General features: G+C 39.0%; 1 protein-coding gene across 10 annotated transcripts in view; it reads right to left on the bottom strand.

Moving 5' to 3' along the window:
• Nucleotides 1–22,592, bottom strand: part of AOPEP (aminopeptidase O (putative)) — a 185,487-nt gene that overhangs the window by 140,324 nt on the left and 22,571 nt on the right. For all 10 annotated transcript variants that reach the window (XR_011678881.1, XR_011678880.1, XR_011678884.1 and 7 more), the window contains 2 exons: nucleotides 22,340–22,502; nucleotides 17,401–17,649 (listed from right to left, as the gene is read on the bottom strand). Coding sequence is in view for 5 of the 10 variants with exons in the window: in XM_071424824.1 (XP_071280925.1) it covers nucleotides 17,401–17,649; nucleotides 22,340–22,502 (412 nt within the window). In the remaining 5 variants the exon portion in view is untranslated. The remainder of the gene's footprint in view (nucleotides 1–17,400; nucleotides 17,650–22,339; nucleotides 22,503–22,592) is intronic.

A 22,592-nucleotide genomic window follows, 5' to 3' on the forward strand; every position in this document is an offset into this window, starting at 1 on the left:
GCAGTACTAAATGTTTAGGATAAGCAAGCATGGGCAACAACATTCCTTTTGCTCTTGAGAGTAAGGTGGTACAGTACATCCTGTCTCCTATTTCCTAGAAGAATTCATGTGGCAAAATTGGAATAACCTCACTGACATTTAATTCCCTGGATAAACATCAGTGTTCCTCAGTTTTCCCCTGTGCTGCATGTCACCACAGGGTCATTCAGGATTTTGTGTATGACAGAGATACTGAAAGCCTTGAAACCTAATCCAAATTCTGTGCAAAAAACCAAACCTTCCAGTTTTACACAGTGCATACTGAATACAGGTGGTTTGCACTGTCCAGCCAGAAGGTCACACTGGTGTGAGAAGCTGAAAGTCAGCCTTCACCTGTCAGGACAGGATGTTGTCTCCAGGCTAGCCAAGAAAACATTTCAGCCTTGGTGGAAAATGCCTCCCAACAAACATAGCATTAACAAAAAAGCTAAAGAACAAAGTGTTGGCCAGAACATATACAAGAAGTAATTTCTGTGTTACTTCAAACTTTCTGAAATCTTCCTCTGCCTCACATATCTTAAAGCTGCTTCCATCAGCTCTCAAAGCATCAGTCAGTCTCACCCAGAAACCACTTCATGAAGGTTTTGACATGGTACCCCCGACAATTTGGTAGATTCTACTGCTCACTACAATGATACAGGAAAAGAGGGAGTTGGGAAGAAACTGAAAACTGCACATGCTGGACTTGAGCAAGGAAAGCTTAGGAGGTCCAGTTTATCGGCTTTTTGGAGCTCTTTTCTCCATCCATATCCTCTAGCTGATACTTAAGAAAAAATCTAAATTACCTGTTTCTCAGATCAAAGTTACTTGGTTCAAATACTGGCCCAGATCTATGTGATGTGTCTAGCTCCTGCTAATGTCAACTCACAAAAAGTTTAATCACATCAAGCTGCTCTCAGGAAACAGACACTGATTCAGAGTTTTACTAATGTAATTCTGCTAGGTCCTGCTCTCATGGCAAAATCCTTTCTTGGTATAGTCATTCCACACTTCTTAGATATGGGTGTGATATGAATGTGCTGGTTTTCATTAAGTTTTCAGTTCACCACCTTTTCTCTGCAGTGTTACTTCTACACACTGCCTTCTGCAGGAGTTCCAGTTAGTTGAACATAAAAATAGCTAAGTCTCAGTAGTCTCCAAGCTGATTTGATTGTTGCCAAGCAAGAGGCTTTGCAAGTATTATTGGCTCATCACAACCAGGTTGTTGTGCTAGTTACAATGTAGTCACATGTTCTGTTATGGTTTATTCTGTATTGTCTGAGTCTTCTTGCGTCACACAGGCTCCTGAGTTGGCTTATTTAACTTAATGGTATATATTCTTCAGAGAAAAAGTAAGTGTACTCTGTTGATCAGCATCTTTATCTTGCTGACACAAGTCAAAGGATTCAGAATCACTTTGTACCTCCTCTCTGTATCTCCACATGCCTTAAATACCTGTAGCTTATAAGGTTGATACTGGCCTACATGTCCTGCCAAAAACTGCCCTGTGCTCTCCTAGCCCAAATTCAATACCACAGCCACAAGTTGTCATGAGATTAACTTTTTAACAAAACTTTTGGGAAAAAATGTCATACAGAAAATAAAAACTAAGTCACAGAATATAACATCTCATTAGTGTTTGATCTTTGGCAGGAGAACTGCTGAAAACTACAATGGTATGCATCAATGGAGAATGAGTGGGAATGCCTGGGTGTGGTAGCACAAAGAGGAACACTCAGGCAGACAATGCTCTCAAATGTCCTGTGTTTTTGGCACATAATTTAGCAGGTTATCAAGCTCCCAGGTCACTCAGGCTTCAAAAAGATATCCAGATCCAGAGACAAAGAGCAGTGATCAAAGCCTGACCACTCACAAAGGGGAAAATAATGAAAACACTGTTATCTCCAGAAAGGCAACCTACAAGCTAAGAACTATGTCAAGACTTGAAGCATGCCCTTTGTGTCATGGCAACCAATCCACAGCCTAATGTCTGGACAGAAATATCATTGTGCCAGACTGTTGGACAGACTTCTTGGATATTATACCTATTCTGGTGCTCATGTGACAATGAGCAAATGAAACCTACCTTGTTTCAGGCTTTGTTTTAGAAAAAATCACCTTCCCACCTATAAGATATCCCCATTGGTGCTAACTACATGGTTACTACATTTAAATAGTACAGTAAAACAGTATTCCACTTAGTTTGTATGTTAACTACTTCGTTTGGAAAAAGAGTTTATTTCTGAGGATGCTTATGTCTCCATTAGTGGTTTTAGTTTTCAGTTGGATCAACAGTGTGTTTCCAAAGCAAGTCCTTCAGTCATTCACATGTTCCAATCTGTTTCAGGTCTCAGGGAGATTTAGGTGCAGGCAAACTGGATCATTTCTTGTGGAAACAACAGAGGAATTTCTGTTCCAGTTGTGTGCCATTTCAATCCAAAACTAACATAAGTGTGTGAAAAATAAGCACTCTTATGAACAGCTTCAATGCTGAGGAAGGAATATTTAGCTCAGGGAGCCAGACTAAATCAAGTAAAAAGTACGTCTCTCCAACTGTATAGACTCTAGATGTAGGAGTCTCCATACTGACTACTGCAGACTATTTCTTCATCCAATACATTGGCACTGCATTACTTGTTAACACAGTCAACTTCATTAAAAGTGTGGGATTTTAAAGACTACTTTTTGTTCAGGCAGAAATAAAAAGACGTTTAGAACAATTTGTAAAGTTACTGGTCTGGGTCTAAGCAAGCTGATCTATAAACTAGAAATTAGTTCAACACTGTTATTGTGAACATTTAGCATTTGAGACTAATTTCAATGCAAAACAGGCACATAACACAATCACTGCCTAAAAGCTGGACTGACTTAACCCTATCATGAAAAGTCACTCAGCTCAACTAAATTTCTCAGGCTGATAGCCCTCCAGGACAAAATATCTGTAACTCAAGTCAGTATCCATGGAGTTTATTTCAAGCAAAAGGTGCAAGGCAGTACTAACTGTGTCCCTTCCTGTCTTATTACAGGGAAAAAATCAAAAGAGAAGGTCAGCCAATCCTCTCAACACACACACACACTCCAAAAATACTAGAGAAGGATCATAAGATCTCTCTACAGTTGCTGGACCAAGTGTTTCCTAGAGTATCTACCAAAAAAAGTGTACTTTGCTAAAAAAGTAACATTGCTCAAGCTATTCTTAGCAGTCCTGTCATCCATCAGGCCTTGTAAGCAAACAGAATTTCTCATCTAAAAATAAAAAGCTTTCTTGTGGAAGTGTGATAAACCACTTAAACACTCATGTCCAAATGTTCTTGCACAAACCAAATAAGCAGAAGGCTGTTTAATTTCAAAGGAAAAAAACCACACAGTACTACAGTGGTGTGTAAAGCAGCTGGAAGTGACACACAGTGGAAAGAAGCCAGATCAAAAGAAGAAATTATATTCCTTGGCAAAATAGGTCCAAAGCTACCAGCATGTGATGGTGGTAGTGTTGAAAAATAAGTACTGCACTCTTAGCCAAACAGGAGCAGCAGCTTATTGAATGCCATAACCACAGCTAAGCCGTGGCTTCAGAAGCAAATTTAGGTAATCAGCATTAAAATGTCAAAACAGTAACACTAGCCAAACACTCTGGATTAACTTTTCTAAAAGCACAGAACACGTGACAGATGAAAATGATGCCTTTTGGGACGTGCTGGTGTCTCCTGAAAGATGATAGGCCAAACCTGAAAAGGCCCCTAGAAGAGCTTGAAGCTCACTGCTGCCAAAATTAGAGGAAAACCTCAGACCTCACACAGCAAGTGAATATCAGAACTTTGCTTAGACAACCAGTAATTGATCATGAGACACTAAAACGTTTTGGCTATTACCTCTCACCCAATGTGACCTAGGCCCTTGAGAAGCCCCATTCTAGCAGATGTTCGTGAGCATAGCAAGAAAGGGATTAGCAAAATGTTCAAGTGAAAAGGATAGTCTAAGTTCAAATAGCTTCTTGACATTACAAATTAAATAAAACTGTCCTTCAGGAATGAAGTCTCCCAAATGACTGATTGATATGACAGCAAAGAAACAGGAAGAATAAAAAATACAGGAAGTATAGGATCCAAGTCATTAAGCAGAGGGAGACTTAACTGAATGGTCATGATCAAAGCTAGTACCAAATTACAATATATTAGGAAAAGAAACTTAACTGTACAATAGCATAGAGAGGGTGAATGTTATGGAACTGAGAATAAAGACTTGCAACAGCTGAAAAATAGTGGGGAAAAACCCAAAGTGCCAGTGCTATTAAAAAAGACACCTTGAGATAAGTTTTCAAAGAGCTCAAGCATAAATAAGACCTAAAACTAAACTGAGATCTAGAAGATAAAGTTACCAGTCAGAGGCAGTGATTAGAGTATATCATAAAGTACTTGCAGAAGGCCTCAAAAAACCCCCAAATATAAATAAAACCCCAATTGTGATGAGAGAGGTATTCATATCTCCTGATTTATATAAAGTCAGAGCTTTTACCACCAGATTTTGTTTGTATAAGAATTTCCTGGAGAAACGGCTTAACAGAAACGAACCCTAAACCACTGAAAAACCACAAGATCCAAATCCCCACTGCTAAGCAGTGTAGTGGTGAAGGCCTTATTTAACCCCTATCTCATCACTTAGCACTCAGAAACGAAATATTAGTAAAATTGAAACAATAATCTTACAAACTCTTATGGTGGCCATAGAAGAGGAATTATTCTTAACAATCCATAAATGATTCCACTAACTGAAGATGATTGTGATAAGTTGTGGGAAGCCTTGTGGAGAAATGTAGAAATACATGGTTACAAGAAAAACTATTACTTGCAAAGAAACACCTCATCCCCACCACTTAGTCTTGATGTTCTAAATGTCCTGTCTGGATTCTTTTGAGTTATGCTATTTTTTCCCCCTCTAATTTGTCTTTCTTCTCAAGCTTTCTGGAAGGAAAAAAAACCCAAAACCTCGAATCTCTGCCCCAAAGTACATAGTTTAGTATTTGTGTATTAAGATCTAAAAGCCCCTATTCCGTTGCTCACTTGAAATTACCTGACAATCACACTTCTGGAAAAATACCAAAATCAGCAGGAAAAGTCTCACTCTCAGACTAGGAGAAACATAAATCTTAGACAGGTATTTCTTTCTGTTTGTAAGCATTCTGTGGTCCTTCCACTTGCTTCACAACCAATTTAGACTTGAATTTCCTCTTATCACAGCTTCTATTTTGAACTTAACTTTTGAGAAGGAAAAGGAACAATATGAAAAGCAGGCTCTTCTAGCACCAGTCCATAGGAAATTCACTCAAAAAAGCCCTGCTAGTAGAGGTGAAAAAAACCCCTTTAAATCAGTGCAAAAATACATAAAGCCTTTGGTAACCTTGTTTCACAGTTTTGGGCAGGATTTTGGTTTTGTTCTTAATTAAAAGAACTTTTGGGTCAATTTGCTTACAAGTCCCACAAAACCAGACACAAACTACTACTAATTACAAAATATTCCAACAAGCTGCAAAATCAACAAACAACTGCAACAGTCTATGAACATGTTCATCTCTTTTGTCTACCATTTACTTCTGCCACTTTAGAATGTTCCCAAGGATGCTCAGATCCCTAAAGAGCAATCTAACATGCACATATTCCCAAATAAAGGGAAAAGAATCCTTCAACAGGGCAATAATCCAAGTCTGCAGAAATTATGGATTTACACAATGAAATTGTGTAATATATGAAGTTTATGAAGTTTCAGAAAACAAGTATTGCTGTAGTACTCCCTTTACAAGACCAAACAGAAAAGCGTTCCATAGGAATTGTTTCATAGGGCTATGCAGTCCCTGCTCAAATTAGGCACTTTTGGAAGACTACTCCTTTACTGTGGCTTTCAGTCACTACACAAAATTAAAATAATAACAGCCAGAAATAATATTCACAAAGTGATACTGCAGCAACTTAATTAATTCAAAAAATTTATCTTCAGAGGTGTCAAATACATAATTTGAAAGCTTAGAAAGAAATTTCCTGGTTTTCACTAAGCTGTGCAAAAACACACCTACTGATATGGTGCCTGGAATATGTTCACTAGCTAAATTTTCTGGCTTGTTCCCTCACAGATCCTATGTCATTACTCATTTCCATCAATCTCCTCTCCCAAGCAACACACAACAGGACAAGAAGAAATGGCCTCAAGATGTGCCAGGGGACATTTAGTTTTGATATTAGGAAAAATTTCCTCACCAGAAGGGTTATTAAACAGCAGAACAGGCAGCTTAGAGAAGTGGTTGAGTTGCTCTCAATGGATATTTAAAAGATATGTTTTCTATTTAAAAGAAATCTATTTCAAAGATATGTTGATGTGACAATTAGGAACATGGTTTAGTGGTGGACTTGGCAGTATTAGAGTAATGACTGGACTCAATGACCTTAAGAGTCTTTTCCAATCTAAATGATTCTATGATTCCCCTCAGCTTATCCTCTATCTGATCTTCCTCACAACACATCTATTTCAAAACCATGGCTCTGCCTTCCTCCACACTACCTCCTGGCAGTTTCTATACCCCTGCAGCTGAAAGCAAGAGAGAATTAGCAATTAGGCCTCTGTCAAATCATTAAACCAAATGTGCTCAGAACATAGTATAACACACACTGGAATCAAGACATGGAGATGCCGTGAAGGGGTTATTTCCATCCTTTTGTTTTTCCCTCATCTTCTTCTTCCATGTGTAAGAAGCATTATTAGCATTGCAGTGGAAGTGTGCGAACACAGTCTTTCACATCCCTCTCTAAAGAGCCTGTAGCTGACACATGTAGTAGAAAGTCAGGTCTCTATTCCTGGTTTCATTTGATAGGCAAAAAGGGCTAAAGGTAAAGATGCTTAATTGCTATGTTCACAGAAATTGACTTTGAATACAACTGACCAGTCACCCAACAAAGACGACATCTGTATAAATCAGAGGTAAGAGAATGAATTCCTGTTCCAATGTGCCAAAAGTTTTAAATAAATAAGAGGAGGAAGCCATCACTAGCTTTTTGTCCAACAAGCTCTAAACCATAGTGTAAATAAAGATTTGCACAAGAACTCCTATTTTCAACAATATCTCAGTATACATCATAAAAATCAGGAACATTAGTGTTTATTACCTCATCTCAACTAACAGCTGAAAAGAACAAATATTTACAAGGACACCCACCCCTATATTTTTTTACGATTTAGCCATAAAATTTGAGGTTTCACAGACAAATTATGATCATTCACGTAGGACAGATCTACCCAGAACTTACTGGAATCACTCATTATTTACACAAGCATTACTGTGACCATAACATTCAATGTATTATATTAAAAATAAGAAATTCCATTGTCTGTATATATCACCTGGCTGCTGAAGTTGAAATTGTATGGGCAAAATTGAATTGCCTCTTTGGACACATTAGGTGGAAAACCAAACCAAAAATATAGGCACTAATTTAAAACAGATTCAATCATAAACTGCATGTCTTATGTTTGGAGAAGGAACAGATTTTGCACTTATTTAGCCATTTAAATTACTTTTACATTATTTCAAAAAATTACACATTTTAAAACAGATAAGTGATTTATGGCTCATGGATTCATATTTTTCCACAGAGTTAAGCATGAACACTTGTTGTACAACTGAAAGATGAAGACGGGGCAAGAGGATTTTGTTTGCTTGCTTATTGTGGGGATTTTTTAAGGGATTGGGAGATGCACAAGAAAATAATTAAAGCCATTTTTCTTGTATAATACTATACTGTTGGTTCAGTCTGAGCTCTACATACATCATTAGAAAGATAAAAATACTTAGAAAAATAATCATGATAGTCACACTTAACTTTAATCACTAATGAAATGTCCCATATTTTAACTGTACGTCACTTAAAACGATTTCCCAGTGGAAAACAAAACAGAAAACATTTTAAGAAATATGTCTCCTTCATTCAACTAAATCAAACAGTAAAATTGACATTGGACAAAACATTGCACCACTAAATGAAACCACCACTACCCACATTCACAATAGCATATATACAGGTTTTCTTGAACCAATCATGCTGCAAGAGTACCCAGTGGGCATTTCCAAAGGCTTAACCACTTTCTGAATCAAATTCTAAAGAACTGAATAGAATCAGTCTATTGTCAAAACATTTCATAGAAGATGACACCATATGCAATAAGACTAATATTATAACCCTCTATCAGGATATTAGATCTGCTGTGACTAAAAATCCCATTCCTCACCATCAATTTCAATAGCTGTTATTATTTTTAGTGTACTGAAACTTCTACCTGTGAAACTTGCATCTTCCAGGATTAGAGGTAATAATGAAAATGCTTGTATTTTTTTAAAAAAACAAAGAGGAAAAAACAGAATACCATACTTTATTTCAATTAAAGACAGATTTTTGTTAGTTCTAGCAGCCCAGAAGTTTGGAGTATACCTTTCAAACTTGGAAGGTAGCTAGTACCTACTATCGCAAACAAGAAAAGGTTGGAAAGGCTGGTGAAATGTTAGAACACTGGATTTAGGTCCAAAAGATATGAGCACAGTTCCTTAACCTTTGCAAGGGAGAGGACAGGAGAAAGGAATTAGGATATATGTGTTTCTTCAAAAGATCTCCTGTAACATCTATACCCACCAATTAGTTACCTGCAAAATAAGAATGCATTCCTACTACTTTCCCAGATTTTCTGAAAACAGCTTTAATTGTTGAAAAGCTCTCAAATACTATGGCAACATGAATGAATTCATACAGGTAATATGGTGGGGGAGGTGTCATTTAACGCTCCACATAACAGAACATAAAACCAAGGGAGTAGCACAGGTAAAAGCACTGAAGGCTTGGAATCTCAGGAAAAAAAAATCAGGCTTGAAGAGGCCTCTTTTCACCACCTCCTGAGATGGACATTCCACAAGCTCCCTGGACCACCTGTTTCAGTGCTTATCCTCAATAAATGTGGTTCCTTGTATCTAGTCTGAAATCTATCACTACAGCTTGTGAATGTTGCTCCATATATTTTCCCTATTTCTGAGAGAACCATGGCTTTGGCTCTCTTTTTCTGCAACCACACCCTCAGGTAGCAGGAGACAGTGATTAGTCTCAGTTAGTAATATCTTTTCCCAGGCTGAACAAATCTAGCTCTATCCGCCTCTTCTCATGCAACATATTCTCCTACCTGCTAATAATGCTAGCAGAGGCCTGATTCACTTTGTGTCTCTGACATAAACATGCAGCCCAACACTGGGCACAGTGGGGTGTCATAGTTGTAGCCAAAACTATTGCTCCAGGCCAGGGTTGGCAAGCAGAGCAGAGGCAAATCAAAACTGCCTACCCAACTCTCTGTGACTATCCAAAAAGTTTCCCTGCCCAGAGCCAAAAGATGGAGCTCAGGAATAGATCACTCAACTGCTCATACTCCTCACTACTACTCGTAAGGGCAGGACTGCATAGTTTTTGCTCAGCAGCATCATGGTTTTTAGGAACATAACTTCTCTTAGCCTCCTCTGAGCTTGTCACCAGCAAGTACTCAAACTACTACTCATACAAGAAAAGGGCTAGGGATCCTTAAACCATACTCCTGTTAGCAACAAAACAAACAAAACTACAAACAAAAAGGAAAATAAAGCCACCAATTTGTTTGCATAATTTTGGTGTGTTTTTTTCAGCTTGAAACCAAATCTACAGCAAAAAGCATTAGCACCTGGCAATTGATGCCAGAGGTAAAGTAATATGCATGGATTTAATGATTTCTCTGTACTTCCGTCTGCTTTAAGTATGATTGGTCTTGCAGTCTACATTTAAAATCTAAAATCTGGTTCAGGTTCTTCCTAGGTGGGCTGGTAAATTGCAGACTACTACTAATTATCATAGAGACTATGAAAGCTTCCCATGCTTGGTATGGCAAGTCAGATCAGAGATAATTGCATGACAGAGGCCTCTGGCTGCCTTGAACACTGTATTTCTTTTGGCCCTTTAAAAATTAAGCTTATGGCTCAAAACAATTGACAGCATTTATTATCTTCTTTCTTACCACTCACAGCATATACATGCAAAATCTCTGCATTTATGAGCACTCTACTATTTATATAATTCAGAAAGTTAAGTGGAATGGTCTAATGTGGCTGACTGAATATTAAACAATAGATAGACTATATTGCTACTGATCTATAAGCAAAAGTAATTTTCAATAATCATCTCTATTGGTAGGAGAAAAGAGTTGAGAGAGATAAAGTAAGACACAGGGAGAAAGAATTCTGAAAATTAATTTCAAAATCACAAACTCAGTGTTCAATAATGACAATTAATTTTCTCATTTCTCCATGTTCTAGCTCTCTATAAACAGGTCACTTTTGAGGGAAAATTATACTTGTACTTTATAAATGCCAAGCAATTCATATAACAAAAATAAAATCATCCGTATTACCTACACAGCTATATATGCACATATATAAAGGGCAGGTATGGATATATATTAGGCATACACATATACTATATATATATATATATATATATATATAGATAGATAGATAGATAGATAGATAGATATACAAATACAGTGTGCATAGAAACATACTGGTCTCTCACACATGTGTGTACAATAGCCACACCCATTTTTCCTAAGCCAAACCACTAAATGTCAGCTTTAAGCTGGGAACAGGCCTTTAATATAAACCACTGAAATACAAGTTTATATTGGAAATGGTTAGGCACATTTAACTCTAATGATGTTAACAGGCTCTGCCATAATTCTAATCCTAGAATTCAAAAACACGTAGTTACCGTTCTACAGTAGCATTAAAAAAGCCCCACTACCTCTCCAGCTTCAATGACCAAAAGCCCTTTTAAGAATTCATGTGCCACACAGCAAAAGTAGCAAGTGATTTTTAAACTCCTAAAATTCTTTATTCATCTCATAAAACAGATAGTAACAATGTAAAGTTGCATACCTGAAACATAAGTAAGTCCGCATGTTCTAAAACATCCTTTTTTGTATCAATTTTGGTCAGTAATGTCAGACTGAGATGTTATCGTCTTGTGATACTATCCCATAAGAGAAGCATCTTATGATAGGCAAATATTGTACCTGGTCTTCCAAAAGCACTGAGAAACCTCTTTGGAAAACTAACGGAAATGCAAAAGAAACCCCACTGATGCTGCAGAACACACATCTGGCTTCTCTGTTAAAACAGCGTTTTAACACTTATGAGTTAATAGACCAACAAGGCGCATTAATAAGAAAATACATTACACCTCAAGTACTCCAAATCCTGTTTTGATACCAAAATGACAACTGGATGGAGGACAGTGATTGCAGTGGTACCAAAGCATACTTCAGACTTCAGCTAAGGGTCAGCAAATATCTTCAAGAAAGGATTAAAGGCAGAAGATTTGGCAAAATGAGAGAATAGTTTCTCTCTAACTAACCTTGCAGGCGGGAATGCTACAACTGTCACTGTTGTAAAATTCCATTTATTATGCCTAGTGTTCATTATCTACCTGTTTGGAGAAGTAGAATTCCTGCCCAGAGATAACGCTCCACATGCTTGAGCCTCTTTCTGGGAGAGAGCAAGATCATAAAAATACTGCCTTGTAATGAGCAGTGTGTGCATGAGATATATTGGGGCAGGCAGCAGGCACCGCACAGTGCCCTCGGGCGAACCAAGCCTAGCAGAGGCTGTGCTGCTGTGGGTCTCTTTGCACTGGGATGAACTAAGCGTAACAGAGCCTGTGTTCCTCTGGGTCTCTGCCCAATGTTGTTAGTGGGTCAATGAAATAAATCTACTCTTTGCATTTCAGCTGCAAAGTGATGGTTGCCCTGGTTACCTCTTTGTGTCAATTCATGCAACTTCTAAATGCCACTAGGTCCATATGTCTGTGTTGTACAGCCACATACTCTGATTTACCGCTATCACAGCCAAGACTCAATTTTTCTTCCACCATATTTTTACTTTTTGCTTTATATTTTTGTACATGATTATTTCTGTGCAGATAACCAACTAGTGATATGCAAAAAATAGACCAAATGTTAAAGGATTACTCTTGTGAATATTTTGTCAAATTAAAACAACTGGAAATGTGCAAAAAAGTGTGTCTACATTTGTATTGACTCAGAAAAGGCTTTTATAGTAGTATCAAATAGTAAAATGCAGTTCTGCAAGACTGAACAATATTAAAGGTTTTACATTTAACTTTGACATTTGAATGTTTTCCAGCAGTCCTGGCTGATTTTCTATGGGCATATCAGTTGTCATCATAACACTGCAGACATACAGAACAGACAAATGATGGCTACAGATGCACTGATCAAAGAGGCTGCTTCAGCCTTCTCTCTTTTCAATTTAAGAAGTTAACAACCTTGGTGACATAGACTGGAAAGACTCAAGAGTTCTGCTGATACAAGATTTTTTGAAGAAATAGATATTCTTTCTTCAAAGAAGAAAGGTGTATGTACCAAAGACAATTTTTTAGCATGACAGGAGAAGAGTGAGTAAGATCTTTATGAACAGGAATTTAAAGCTGGGTTGCTAAATCCATATTTAGCTAGCAGACCTGATTTATAAATATTCCAAGCATCCTCATCATCAAACACCATTTGGGTTTCAAGGGTGTCCAGCAGAGTTGAAAATAAGGCCACTAATTTTAGAGCCTAAATAGAATTAAAATTATCTAACAGTAGGACCCTGTTTTGAACACGTCAGAATTTTGCTCAGAAGTTCTTTGGTTCCACTAGCTTAGCTGGGCAAAATCGTCTGTAAGTACAGATGAACTAGATTAGACCAGATGTCCATCTATCCCACAGTCACTATTAGTACTAAGAGTGTCAGGAAAACCTAGGAGTGTGGTATATGCCAAAGGACACTTTCCTCATCATACTCTTCTAGATCCCAGCAACATGTGATGCACTTAGAAAGATTATTTATACATGGTACAAGGATAAGCACTTAGTACAAAACTAGTACATTAATACATTAATTCAAACAGAAAAAGCGTTAATCTTACGTTATTCAAACAATGTGTGCTGGAAACAAAAGTTTAAAAACCATTGTTTCAAAAAGGGAATTTCAACTGAATGCAAAGGCTTACAGTTCTCAGGAGAGTAAAATAAACATCAGCACATTTGCTCTCAAGAAGTAGAAAGCTGCTAAGCAGTTTCTAACACCACAAAAACACAAGGAATTGGTGTGACTGTGAAAAAGCTAAAATAGTTAAACGCTGCAAGAAAAGTCTCAAGTGCAGGCTCAGGTGGTACTAAAAGTTAGAGTTTCTGTATTTGAAATAATGTTTTTCCTCAGGGAATGAAAAATAACAAGGAATTCAGAGTCTCTTCAGGTTCCGAAAAAAAGAATTGTGAGAAGAGATGTCTGAACACTAGGATTTCAAATGGGATCTACAAAACTGGATGGGGAGTGAACTGATTTGAAGAGCCCAAACAACCAGCGAATGCACAGAATACCCTACTTTTCACCTGAAATCTTTCCTTCAGCTCTGTTAATGTGCAACTGCAGGCTCATATGAGAGCATCTCCAAATGTGAAATACTTCTGATATTTAAATGCCAATGGGGCCAACAACTCCTCAGGAAGTACCATATCATCAACAGCATCAAAACATAGTGCTACTTTTAATCTGATTTTAACCTCTTAGTTCTCTGAGTGCATAAATGACATGCACCTTTCAATGCAGTGTATGGTCAAGGATCTCTTCCACGAACAACCTAATTAGAATCTCTAGGGCCTTGTAATCTGACACACTTCCCTATTCCTTTTACTCCAATTCACTCTCTTCTGCTAGTGAAAGAACTTAAAATTAGGTAACTAACTGCTGTTACATGTTTGTGAGATTCTCAACATTCTAGAGAAGGCATTGAATCTCAGGCTTTTAAGCTACTTAAATTTGGCACACAATGCTTTTAATTTCTGTACAGTTCAATATAATATCACCAACAAAGATGTGTAGGCTACATCATGCTTTTACTAGCATGAATTTAGGAGAATCTATACAGAATCACTTAAATTAAAACAGTGTAAAATTAAAGTGTGCAAAACTAAACCCTCCATCTTCAAAGATCTATAGGAAGCAAGAGGAAATAATTTTTGTATTTCCTCTATAAATATATTTCCATAGAGAAGTCCATAGCAAATTTAAAAACACAGGAAAATATGAACAGAAAACACAAGTACAATGAATATGCTTTCAACTATGGTTTTGCTCATAATGCATCTGTCAGACTTCAAGAGAAATGCAGCTGACCCACAGTAGCTGTCACTGAAATAGGCAGTTCAAAACACCTAATTAGATAATTCTGTGCAAGAACTATCATAATTTCATACCACAATCTAATGTGTTGGGGAAACATCTCTCCTAAATAAGAAGAAGCATTTTGAGATGCGAAAAACACGGTAAGTATAATTAATGGAGGAACAAAGAAAAGTGCCAAATGCTGTAAAAGACTAATACTTCAGGTAATTACTAAAATTCATGTCTGTTTCCTACCCTGGTAGACAGGAGTCCAATTAAAGTTCTCATAAGAACAGCTTCTATGTGCTGGCATGCTGTATTATGTTTGTACTGCTACAGATAGACTAGAAGATAAAAAAATAAACACTATAGCAACCTTTTTAACTCAAGGTAATAGCTAACTCTTTTTTCTTTGCATGGGTTTTGACATGGATTTGCACACAGCTTATTGTTAGCTTAAGCAATTTAGGCAATTATCATTGCATGCATAGGAATTAACCATTTAAGTTGCTATATACACAGAAGCTTCTATTGGAAAAATCACATACAACAAGAACAAATGAGCTATTATGAGTCACTTAACAATCTCCTGCCCAAATACAACTTGACATTTAAACATCTTAAATTAGTTCTTACATTAGTTAAATTTTAAAAAATTTGAATGTGTTTGGCTTGATGCACTGTTAAATGACAGGCATCAGGAAGTATGCACACCCCTTCTTTCATCCCTATTTTCAATGATATCAATTGCTTGGAACTGACCAAGCAAGTGGTTAGATGAAGCATAGGGGAATAAAAGCACAGCTTTTTCTCATGTCCTTCACAAATAAAACACAATTATAGTGTTCTGAACACATAGTCTGGACTCAGATAATGACAGATAGTTTTGCAACAGAATTCCCTGTAGGTACCTTTTTCCTATAAATTCTGAGAAAGGTACATGCAGAGGAGGCACTGAAAATTTCCCATAGAGCAATAGCATATCAACAACTAAATCATGAAGATTTCTCCTACTGTACTGTACTGTAATTTTGGCCCAGACATCACTGTCTGCTTTCTCTTTCATTTAGAACTATTTGTGTGTCTTGCCTTTCACGATTCCACAGATCCCTGCTCTTATCTCACAGCTAAGTCAAATGGCTGGATTCTTTCCCAATTATAGCAAGGCCCTGTGCCAACCCTTTAGTACCATGCCTTTGAAGTCACAGAAGACTGCTGAGCAGCAGCAAATTTCATATGGCTTCAAGAATATGGCACACAGTACCACACTGCACTTCAACTCAAACCACCAGGCAAAGAATTGGAGAACCTGTGGTAGGTGCACAAACCAACTTGATGCCTTCATTGAGTGAAGAACTATCATTGAAAACTCAGTAACCAGCAAAAGGGATCTAGAAAGCAGCGAGCCTTATATGACAGAGAAGGGTGACTGAATGCTAAAATTTTACATTTTCTAGATCTAGATGAAATTAAAAAAGCAAGTAAACTTCTACTAAAACCTATACAATATTGTAAATGTGCCAACATAATTTTCGACTTTTAACCCAAAAGAGGATTGCAAGAGGAAAGATACAGGAAAAAAAGTCTACAGCTTGAAACGGCCAGTCCAATCAGCTAAAGGTTATAAGACTGGTTAAAGTCACCAGGATTTGGTTTCACCATGGGACCTGCTTTGTGAAACCTGGCCTGGTGATGGGGTCCATTGGTCAGAGAAGGGTAAGAGCATCTTCAGACCTAGGCTTGCCAGGTTGGAGAAGATAGCTTTAAACTAAAGTTGCTGGGGAAGGGGAACCTCAATCCACCCCACTCATATGATGCCCAGAGCCTGGAGAGAAGTCACAGGTCAGCACAAGGGCACCTGAAGACCACCACAAAAGAATTTCAGCCAATAAGTCAGTTTCCTCAAGGGCCCAGCTTAAAAGCCTCCCCGCTAATGCATGCAGCATGGGGAACAAATATGGCCTGTAAGGCCATGGTCTTATTGGCATCAATGAAGTTCCCAGTGACTGGAAAAGGAAATACAACCCCCATTTTTAGAAAGGTACAGAAGGATGACCTGGGGAACTACAGGCCAGCCAGTCTCTACTCAAGGTCCAGCCAAAGCATGGAGCAGATCCTTCTGGAAACTATGCCAAGGCACATCAAAGATAAAGCAGTGATTGGTGACAGCCAACATGGCTGTACTACTGACAAATCATGCCTGAGAAGTTTGGTGGCTTTCTAAGATGGGGTTACAACAGTGGTGGACAAGGGAAAAGAAACTGATCTCATCTACTTGAATGAAAAGCATTGGACACTGTCCTGCACAATATCTTTGTCTCTAAAATGGAGAGAGAGATTTTATGGAAGGACCACTCAGTGGATAAGGAATTGGTTGGATGGTCACACTCAGAAGGGTTGCAGTGAATGACTCATTGTCCAAGAGGAGAACAGTGATGAGTGGTATCCTCAGGGGTCAGTAATGGGACTGGCACTGTTCAGTATATTTTTAACAGACACAGACAATGGGATCACATGCACACAGCCAGTTTGCTGATGACACCAATCTGAGTGGTACAGTCAAATTGCTGGAGGGAACAGATGCCATTCAGAGGTACCTGGGCAGGCTTGGCACCTGGACGGCCTTGAAAACCTTCAGAATTCCATGAAAACTTGATAATATAATCCTATCTATTTGCCTTGTGAAGATAAGTGTTTGACTAGAAACCCACACTTTGGAAATGCTTGTGAAGAAACCCTAGATTTGGATTTTAACATACTACTATTCTGTCAAAATATAAGGCTAAAATCAATGCCAAAAGAAAACAAGACAATGACATCAAGTATTTAGATCAACAGAACCAACTAAAGAACTTCTGTTTGACAAATGTAAAAATTTACACCCGCATTTCTAATAAGCTTATATTTCCCTTCCCTATGCCCTGTAAAAACTAAAATTAAAGGTTGCAAAGGAGGGAAACAAACCTACTCACATGAAGTCGGAACAAGAGTTGTAAGTTTGGTTTAAGAAAAATAGCTCAGCAACTTTATATTGACAGCAACTTGACACTGTTAACTAGCTGGTAAGAAAGAGTCTAACAAAATACAGCAGATTGAATACTAGTAAGTTTCTTTACCTAGCCATTCCCAGGCTGGAAAAGTTGGAAGGAACTATCAGAATATCAAGCCTGGAAAAGGGGTGGGTACCCAGTGTGGCATAAGCAGCTGAGAGGCACTGAGGAACTAGCTGAAGCAAATATTCTTCACAGCTTTCCATAAGGCACCAGGGAGCAAAGACTCTATAAGGAATGACTGCTTGCAACCTGGCTGCAGGATTTTGGAAACGGCAGGGATATTCCACATGACCACAGATTTCTTCATGCCACCTGAAAATACAAAACAAAACAAAACAATACTTAATTGCGTTATCAGAAATGTGCACAACTAACTATGCTAAGACAAGGATATTCTCTAGATATCAGAATGACAGAATTAATTTCCATAGAATCAGCTGACTTGCACTCTCACCCAGTTCACACATGTAGCACTTTGAAACACTCATTACTACATCTGAGTAGAACTCATAACTAAAGAGACTAGTCACACCCTGTTTTTATAACAGATATGCATCAAAAGAATAAGTGCTCAAAATATATGTAAAGAGAACTAATAAGAATACAAAAATATTTACTCAGAAAATTCCTATTCAAACTTGGCTATGAAAATAATATTCTATGCATATTAACATAACATTAATACAAGTATTTTAGGTTCAATTGCAATGTAATTCCAGGAGGGATTTTTTTCTGTTGTTGATCTTACTAAAATTCTCCAATAGCTTCAAGTAATTTTTTTTATTATTATTAAATAAAAAACCCAGTTTAGGCCTATAATGCTAGACATTCAATAGTACCACATAAAGCCAACCTTACTTTATGGAACTTTTACAGGATATTTAGAGCTCTAGCAGGAAGAAAGGAGGGATAAATCAAATCCTTTCTAAACACTGAATCATATACCTTCACAATAAGTTATCTGCCCAAATAGATTCTTATCTAAACAGAAATCAGCTTCATGTTTTCACCTGTTAGCCTAAGTTCTCTCCAGTGCACAGCCTCTCCTTGGTTTGAAACTCCAGTTTAAGTAATCTAGTTCTACTATGCCTCAACAGGCAAAGCACCTAGCATTGCCCAAAGCACTTATGCTTGGAAGATTGTGCTGACACAGAAAACAAAATGATGACATGTAGAAAAGGATGAGATTTGGCTGAAGTATTAACACTCTAGCACCTTACATAAGCCTTTCTGTCAAAGAAGTGGACTCTATGTCCTTTCATTGACTACATATGCAAAGAATCCACATCCATTGCACACAATTTTTTTTTTAAGGGTGGTTTAATCTAGTATATTTCTACTCTAAAACAATGTCACTTTGCATTTTATTATCAGAGTTGAGATTAGGCAGGAACATGAAAGCTAGCACCGTATCTCTTATAAAGACTGCCAATTCTTTAATGACCACAAGGATATAAAAAGTTATAAACTTCACAGCTCCATTTAACATTTACTTTGATACAGCCTCCTTAGGTCAAACTCACTGGCACCTGGATACAAATTACATTACAAGTAAAACTTACTGGCACCTGGAGACAAATTGCATTACAGGTAAAACTCACTGGCACCCGGACACAAATTACATTACACATTTCAACAGCTTCTTTCAGAATTCCTTTCTCTTCCTGCTACCCTAGACTTTATCTCCACTATCTTATCTGAGACACATGCCTAACATTCTATCAACACCAAGCCAGAATAATCTTCTGCACCAAAATCAATAAATAAATTAATAATTAATAATAAATAAATAAATAAATTCCTATAACCAAATGTGCTGTATTTTGGAGAGGAATACATCTTCAGCTTATTCTTGCAGAGGCAGTCATATTATAAACATATAAGTAGCAAAGAAATAAACACAAAGCAATTTCTAGAAGCTCATCAAACCTATAAATTATTTCAAAATTACAATGGATATTTCTTAATCATCCTATGTAAAGTATGAAATTTTTTTTCTCAAGATTAACTAGCATTTTTTAACCAAAATCGGTCAAGCTGCAAACCATTAGAATAATTAAATTTTAAATTCCAACAAAAACATCCATTTTAAGTCCTCAAGTTCCAAAGTCTCACTAAATCCAGTCTTAGTGCTAACAAAGTATTTTTCAAAACAGCTGTCTAAAAGACAAGTATTTTTCCAGCAAAGTTTCAAACTGAGTAACATGAAAATGTTAAACACTTAAATAATAAAGTTAAATAAATTAATAAATAATGAAGTTAAATATATGAAAACTTATAACCCAAATCACCTTCTACAATAAAATAGCAATTCCTGTTGATGTGGGAAGAGTAGTGGATCTTGTTTGCCCAGACTTTTGCAAACCACTGGCCAGAGACAAACAGGCAACATACAAACTGGATGGGTGGTCTGCAAGATGGGTGCAAAAACTGATGCACAGGCCACACTCAGAGAGTGGTGATCAGTGGTTTTCACTAAGGCTGCCAGCTTGTCACATGTGGAGTTCCCCAAGAAATTGTGTTGGGCCCCACACTGTTCAACATCTTCACAAACATTCTGGGGGATGGATTTGAAAGCACCCTCACCAGGTTAGCTGTTGAGGTCGACACATCGGAAGGGAGAGGCATCTCAGAGACCTGTACAGGCTGAAAGGGTGGGGCTGGCCAGAGCAGTGTGAGGTGCAGCAGAGACAAGGGCACAGCCCTGCACCTGGGGTGGCACCACCGCAGGGCCCAGCACAGGCTGTGACCCGCCCGTCTGGGGAGCAGCCTTGCTGAAAGGGACATGGAGGCTCAGGGGACAATCTCCTGACCATGAGTCACTGTGGCACTGCAGCTATGAGGGCAATCAGGGTCTGGGCTGCAGCTGCAGGGGCTCTGGCAGACAGGGACCCTGGGCCCTGGGCTGGCAGACAGGGACAGAGCGGATCAGCACTGGTGGCAGACACGGACAGAGAGGATCAGCACCGCTGGCAGACAGGGACAGAGAGGATCAGCACCAGTGGCAGACAGGGACAGAGAGGATCAGCACTGGTGGCAGACAGGGACAGAGAGGATCAGCACCGGTGGCAGACAGGGACAGAGAGGATCAGCACCGGTGGCAGACAGGGACAGAGAGGATCAGCACTGGTGGCAGGAAGGGACAGAGAGGATCAGCACCGCTGGCAGACACGGACAGAGAGGATCAGCACTGGTGGCAGACAGGGACACAGAGGATCAGCACTGCTGGCAGACAGGGACAGAGAGGATCAGCACTGGTGGCAGACACGGACAGAGAGGATCAGCACTGGTGGCAGACAGGGACAGAGAGGATCAGCACCGCTGGCAGACAGGGACACAGAGGATCAGCACCACTGGCAGACAGGGACAGAGAGGATCAGCACTGCTGGCAGACAGGGACAGAGAGGATCAGCACTGGTGGCAGACAGGGACACAGAGGATCAGCACTGCTGGCAGACAGGGACACAGAGGATCAGCACTGGTGGCAGACAGGGACAGAGAGGATCAGCACCGCTGGCAGACAGGGACAGAGAGGATCAGCACCACTGGCAGACAGGGACAGAGAGGATCAGCACCGCTGGCAGACAGGGACAGAGAGGATCAGCACCGCTGGCAGACAGGGACAGAGCGGATCAGCACTGGTGGCAGACAGGGACAGAGAGGATCAGCACCGGTGGCAGACAGGGACAGAGAGGATCAGCACCGGTGGCAGACAGGGACAGAGAGGATCAGCACTGGTGGCAGACAGGGACAGAGAGGATCAGCACTGGTGGCAGACAGGGACAGAGAGGATCAGCACTGGTGGCAGACAGGGACAGAGAGGATCAGCACCGCTGGCAGACAGGGACACAGAGGATCAGCACTGCTGGCAGACAGGGACAGAGAGGATCAGCACACCCCGAGCACAGCTCGTCGGGCAGCGCCCACGGGAAGCAGCACCTCTCCTGCTGGGCCTCACAATTCAAGGAAGACACAAAAATGAACAAAGGGCTGCAGAACCTGCCCTGTGAGGAAAGACAGAATGAGCTAGGCCTTTCCAGGGAAGAGGAAAGAGAATCTCATCACAGTGTTTCAGTACTTGAAGGGCATCTACAAAGGGCATAGAGTCGCTCTCTTCACAACGAGCCACATGGCCAAGACAAGGGTAAATGGGTGTTAGATATCTTTATCTAAGCTCCTTCCCATGAAAGAATGGACCAGATGAACTTTCAAGGTCCATTACAACCTGGGTTGTTCTGTGGTGCTATGATAAGAATCTGAAAAGCTGAGAGTAATATATGAGGAAATCAAGTCCCATCTCTGAGACTTCTGCTAACTAAGGTGAATACATGTGAAAGCAAATGATATTTTTACAGAAACTTTTCTATCTTCAAATCTTATTTTCAGGCATATATTGTTCTGCTCATCTACCACTCGTTCATAATTCAAACTTAATGAGTTTTAACAAGACTGGGAGAAGGAACAGATGTGTCCAAAATAATTACATTTCTACTAGTTTGGTCAAAATCAGCTAAGAATCATTGGTCTAACTCTATTTTATGGGACCACTGTACTAGATCTTTCATGTATCTGGTCATTACATGTCATCCCAGGCAAACCATTGCACAGGCCAGCTCTAACTGGGCAATGAGACTGGAGCAGAACAAAAAAGTAGTCAATATTATAGCAGGAGTCATTAGCTATCCAGAATGGACTGAGTCAAGTATTTTAAGAAACAAGACAGCACCTGGCATTGCTGCAGCAGAGTGTTAAGTATACAGGATACAAATCTAGCAGACAGTGGAATTTACAAACCCTGTTGCTCACTAAGTAGCAACACATAAAAAGAACCACTCCCATGAAATAATGCCTTTGGAATTATTTTCCTGTCAAGATTTTTCTGTTCAGATTAAACAAGTTCTACTTTGATTCCTCTGCCAATATGACTCATTTTCACATTCCACAGAATAAATGGAAATGTTACCCATATATCTAAATTTTCAATAATATTATAAACACCAACCTTAAATCAGTTTGTGATGATGGCAAGGCAAATTCAGTGTTTGTTCCAATAGCAGCTTTTTGTTTGAAGGACTGCTGTTTAACTTCCTGCCAGCACCCCACAGCAATAGTGAAGGTGGATGCTGGCATTGGCATAGACACATAATAGTACCAGCTCAAGATACCTGTAAACAAAAGAACATTTGTACAGACTCATGAGTCTTACAGCACATGTTGGGTACTTGACATTTTCATGTACTTGACATTTTGGGCCA

This window comes from Agelaius tricolor, unplaced genomic scaffold (genome assembly GCF_023055355.1).
Source record: "Agelaius tricolor isolate 1412-34295 unplaced genomic scaffold, bAgeTri1.0.p SCAF_4, whole genome shotgun sequence".
NCBI classification, from domain to species: domain Eukaryota; kingdom Metazoa; phylum Chordata; class Aves; order Passeriformes; family Icteridae; genus Agelaius; species Agelaius tricolor.